The 6,000-nt window shown below is 38.9% G+C and overlaps 1 protein-coding gene across 1 annotated transcript; it reads left to right on the top strand.

The window, feature by feature from the left end:
• Nucleotides 1-1,182: 1,182 nt before the first annotated feature.
• On the top strand, nt 1,183-5,377 carry LOC114052594 (taste receptor type 2 member 7-like). Its single transcript, XM_027875268.1, is given in 3 exon segments — nt 1,183-1,564; nt 4,806-4,891; nt 4,922-5,377. Coding segments are annotated over 3 exon segments (924 nt in total).
• Nucleotides 5,378-6,000: the final 623 nt, after the last annotated feature.

Raw genomic sequence — 6,000 nt, forward strand, 5'->3', positions numbered from 1 at the left:
GGGAAGATAAGATATGGGACAATGAGGTCCTTTGAATTCAACTGCCAAGCATCCAAACCTACCTGTGGGTTTAAGAAGTGAAAAACTGAGTAAGTGAATGGTGTCTAATATTACATTTATTATAGATCAGTTGACTTTTAAGTAGGTGATTACTTATACTAGCTGGCTATCCATCAGCATACACCTGGGTTAAAATCCTAGTTCAGACTTTTGATTCTGTGATACCTGGATATGTCATCTCACCTTGCTAAATCTGTTCTTTTAACTATAAAGAGAGGAAAAAAATATCCCTTAAATTCACACCTCCAAGGTTTACTATAAAAAAATTTTGGAAAACAAGACACTAGACAAATGAAAAATATTATCATCTTTTTTCTATATGATTATTGTGCACAGAATTCAACCAAAAGATGGTGGTTGACAAATAGTTTGTATTTTCCTGCCTGATGTGAAGTCTATGTTATTACAGTAGAATTGATAAGATATACTGCTTTACCTGAGTTACCAGGAAAAGTGAAAGAAAAGTTTTTCTTTTGAGTATAAACTACCTAGATTAGTAGCCCATTAAACTGCAATTCATTTATAATTTTCAAAACTGAATGTGACTTACCAGAAATAACCAGTATTAATTTGGTTTTATAAATAATTAGTGGAAATATCAATATTCAATATTGGAAAATGATGGAAGATGATAAAGATAAAGCAAGATCTCTATACTTAAGGCTCTGTTACATTCCCCATGTTATACATCAGTGGGTGAAGTTCATCCAAACACAGCCCACGTGTTTGGACACAAAATAGGCTGAGACACAAAGAGGAAAATATTGAAAGATGATCTCTCCCTATTTGCATCTTAACACAGGACTCTAATCTTTTCCATAATCATCTCTCCAGAGGAAATAAAAAAGCCACAGAGAGAGAATGTCTTGGCTGCGCAGATTTAACTGAGCTGCTGGGAAGGCACAGAGGATATCTTAATGAAGATATTATAGCACATGATTAGACATTTTCTTGCCTAACACACAAACTTTATCAAAGACAGAGAATACAATTACTGCATCACCAAGTAGCAAAAGGACATATCATTCCATTCTCATTTTGCCTGGAAATTAATCCAACAGCAATAGCATCAAAAGTATTATAGATATTGGCACCTTCCTAAGTGATCTCCTTTCTGCTGTCATGCTAAATAGTGAGAAGAAGATTTTTATGGTTCTGGCATCTGCTGAATGCCTATTGGGCATTCTGATAAATAGATTCATAGTTCTGGTGAATTGGATTGACTGGGTCAAGAGCAAGAAACTGCCCCCAAGTGATGTCATCCTGCTCAGCTTGACCATCTCCAAAATTGGACTGTCATATGTAATAGTATGGGATAGCTATTTAATTTTAATCTCTATTGATCTACCCACCTAAGTAAGAATAAATGACATTTTTTTGGTGCTAACTCATAAGTCAAGTGTTTGGTTTTCCACTCTGCTCAGCATCTTCCACTCGCTGAAGATCACCAATTTCTCTAATCTGTTCTTCCTCTGGATGAAAAGGATAATGGGGGGGGGGGGGAGCAGAGCCAAGATGGCGGAGGGAAAGCAGTGACTGTCTTGAGCTCTCTCCCAAAGCCCTCCAAATACCTATAAAAAATTGCTCTAAATAAATTCTAAAGCAGCAGAACCCACAAAAAGACAGAGTGAAACAAATTTCCAGCCAAAGACAACCTGGATGGTTAATCAGAAAGGTATATCACGCCAGGCAGGGAGAGGAGAGCAGTTTGGCATGGGCGCGCAGGCTGCAGCAACCCTGGAGCAGGCCTCAGAGTACTGAATCTCAGGCAGCTGTGGTGGTTTCCAGACTTCTCAAACCCTGAACACCAAAGACTACTTAGAAGATCAGTGGGAAAAGTTTGTGACTGTGGTGAGAGAGGAGCTAGGTCTCAGCGGCAAGTCTCTAGCACGGCTCGGGGCCATGGCTTTTTCCCTGAACTTCTGGCCCACAGACTGAGGGGGAATCAAGTGGCTGGTCAGAGAGGGATTGCAGGGATCTCTTTGCCAGTGCTGAGGCAGGAATCTCTTGCTTTACTGGTGCTTTGATCTGGGTAGCAGTTCTGAGAGGCAGTCCTGGGGTGAGGAGGAAAGCTGGCGTGGTGGAGCTTGTTGTGGTGGTGAAGAGGAAACACCTCGCTCCTTATCATACCACCTTGGAAGAACTGAAAATTTACAGGTCCCTAGAAGTACCTCTGAAAACAGTTGTACAAACCCCTGAAGCTTGGGACAGTACACTGTTCACATTGGAAGCAGACTTTTACCTTAACAAAGAGTTTAAAACTCAAGTAATTGGCTGGGATCATGAGTAAGCAGCACAAAAAGAGTCAGACTATATTATCTTACTTTGGTGACAAAGAAGATCAAAACATACAACCGGAAGAAGACAACAAAGCCAAAGCTCCTACATCCAAAGCCTCCAAGAAAAATAAATCAGTCCCAGGCCTTGGAAGAGCTCAAAAGGGATTTTGAGAAGCAAGTAAGAGAAGTAGAGAAAAACCTGAGAGTGATGCAAGAAAATCATGAAAAACAAGTCAACAGCTTGCTAAAGGAGACCCAAAAAAATACTGAAGAAAATAACACCTTAAAAAATAGCCTAACCCAAATGGCAAAAGAGGTCCAAAAAGCCAATGAGGAGAAGAATGCCCTAAAAAGCAAAATTGGCCAAATGGAAAAGGAAGTCCAAAAGATTACTGAAGAAAATACTTCCTTAAAAATTAGAATAGAGCAATTGGAAGCTAGTGACTTTATGAGAAATCAAGACACTGTAAAACAAATCCAAAAGAATGAAAAATTAGAAAACAATGTGAAATATCTCATTGGAAAAACAACTGACCTGGAAAATAAATCCAGGAGAGAAAATTTAATAATTATTGAACTATCTGAAAGCCATGATCAAAAAAGAGCCTAGACATCATCTTTCAAGAAATTATCCAGAAAAACTGCCCTGATATTTTAGAACCACAGGGCGAAATTGAAATTGAAAGAATCCACCGATCTCCTCCTGAAAGAGATCCCCAAAGGAAAACTCCTAGGAATATTGTAGCCAAATTACAAAGTTCACAGGTCAAGGAGAAAATATTACAAACAGCCAGAAAGAAACAATTCAAGTATTGTGGAAACACAATCAGGATAACACAAGATTTAACAGCTTCTACATTAAGGGACCGCAAGGCAAGGAATATAATATTCTGGATGGCAAAGGAGATAGAATTACAACCAAGAATCACCTACCCAGCAAAACTGAGCATAATCCTTCAGGGGAAAAAATGGTCATTCAGTGAAATAAAGGACTTTCAAGCATTCTTGATGAAAAGACCAGAGTTGAATAGAAAATTTGATTTTCAAATACAAGACTCGAGTGGAACATGAAGAGGTAAACAGGAAAGAGAAAATCATAAGAGACTTATTAAGGTTGAACTGTTTACATTCCTGCATGGAAAAATGATATTTGTAACTCATAAGACCTTTGTCAGTATTAGGGTAGTTGGAGGGGAAAAATTATATTTATGTATACATAGATATAAATAGATAGATAGAGGGCACAAGGTGAGTTGAAAATGAAGGTGCCATATCTGGAGAATAAAATTAAGGAGTGAGAGAGTAATATACTAGGAGAAGGAGAAAGGGAGAGGTAGAACAGGGTAAATTATCCCACAAAAAATATACAACAGAAAAGAAAAAGCTTTTACAGTGGAGGGGAAATGGGGGAAGGTGAGAGGGAATGAGTGAATCTTATTCTCATAGGATTTGACTTAAGGAGGGAATAGCATACACACTCAATTGGGTGTGGAAATCTGTCTTCTCCTACAGGAAAATGGGGGGGGGAGAGGACAAGAGAGTAGGGGAATGATAAAGAGGAGGGCAGATTGGGAAAGGGAGTAATCAGAAGCAAATACTTCTGAGGAGGGTCAGGGTCAAAAGAAAGAATAGAATAAATGGGTGGGCAGGATAGGATTAAGGGAAATAGAGTTAGTTTTTCACAGCATGTCTGCTATGGAAGTGTTTTGCATTACTGCACATATATAACCTATATTTAGTTGCTTGCTTTATCAATGAGGGTGGGTGGGGAGGGAGGAAGGGATAAAATTTGGAACCCAAAGTTTTAAAAATACATGTTTAAAAAAAATCTTTTCACATGCAACTGGGAAATAAGAAATACAGGAAATGGGGTAGAGAAATCCATCCTGCCCTACAGGAAAATTGAAGAGGAAAGGGATAAGAGAAGGTGGGGAGAGATAGAAGGGAAGGCAGACTAGGGGAAGGGGTATTTAGAATGCATGCCATCTTGGGGTGGGGAGAGGAGCAAGATGGGGTGAAAATTTGGAACTCAAAATCTTGTGGAAGTAAATGTTGAAAACAAAAAAATAAATTAAATCTTCATCTCTAAAAAAAGAATAAGTATATTAGTGCTTGCTATGTTACTGTATAATTACAAAGATGAGGCAGGAGAAAATATTTTAGAAAAGTCAGTGTATTAGGAAACAAAATAATTGGTTTTTGGACAAAAATCAAAATTCTAGATGTGTGATTTTGTCACGTCAGGCTTATCTCAATTTCTTCATCTGTAAAGTCGGGATAATGATATTCATTTTACTCATATCACAAGTTTATAGCAAGGATTAAAAGTGATTCTTCTTGTGAAAATATGCAAAATCTCTTGGCAGAACAATAAAACTGTTAAAATGGGGAAAAAAAAGAAATGGAAAATTGACAGGATGGTCATCATGCTTCTTATTGGGCCCTTGATTATCTATTTTCCCATAGACTTTCCCATGATTGAGAGGACATATTATTACTATGACAGCCTCTTTTATGGAGGAAAGGAGAGAAATGTGTCTGAAGAGGTCCAAGTGAGTAAAAGTATGCTCCTCATGTTACAGGTTGTCTTTGGACTTCTGAGTCTTATTCCTTTTATACTGTCTACAACATCCTTCTCCCTATTCATTGTCCCCCTGTGGAGGCATACCAGACAGACGCAATGCAATACCACAGGTTCTAGAGACCCTAGCACAGAAGCCCACATTCAAGCCATGAAAGCTGGGTGCTCCTTCCTGCTCCTCTCTTTATTGTACTATATGAGTTTCTTTTTCAGCTATTGGAGCAGCATAAATGAAAATAAAAAACTGCCTTTCATGTTGAGTATGTCAATTATGTTGTTCTATACCTTTGGCCACTCAGTGGTCCTGATTCTGTGGAACAGCAAGCTGAGAAAGGCTGCCCTGAGGGTGTCATGGCTGATGAGGTGCTGCCAGAATAAGTCATCTACAAGCCCTCTGGGTACTTCTGAGGATCACCTGGTATTTTCTAGGGGAAAAGAAGCCACATTGAGTCCTTAAAGAACTTTACCAACTCTTTCATTCTTTGTAGTATCAAGACAACTGAATTCTAATTCAGAACATAGACTTGGAGTCAAGAAGATATTATTGCAATACCCAACTTTGTCACTTACTACCTGTGCGACCACTGGCAGCTCTCTTAAACTCTGTGAACCTTAGCATCCTTAGCTGAGGAATAATAACAATAATGCAATGATGATGATGGTGATGATGATGATGATAAATCTATCCTAAGCCTCAGACAATGTATTCCAACTCTAACTCAAGCTTTGGGCCCAAAGCTGCTGATGGGAGAAGGAAGACTAGCTCAAATCAGGTCCAGCACACCCGGACAAGCACAGAACAGCCCTGCCATCATCATGACATAGGTCTTTTTGTGTTCCCCTTTCCCCTTGACCCTCTTTCTGCCTCTTGTTGGAGAACAGTGATCCAATCAATATTATCACTGTAGCATTCCTGGAAAGGACATATCAATCAATTACCCTATGATGCCAGTCACCATCTCTGTAGCTTCCTTGACAAAATCACACTTCCTTGATGACATTCCCTTATATGTACTCTCTCCTATGATGATGTAAGCTCCTTGAGGGTAAAGACTGTTTTCATTGAAATGTTTGTATAGC

This window comes from Vombatus ursinus, unplaced genomic scaffold (assembly GCF_900497805.2).
Source record: "Vombatus ursinus unplaced genomic scaffold, bare-nosed wombat genome assembly UNPS02014808.1, whole genome shotgun sequence".
Taxonomy (NCBI): Eukaryota; Metazoa; Chordata; class Mammalia; order Diprotodontia; family Vombatidae; genus Vombatus; species Vombatus ursinus.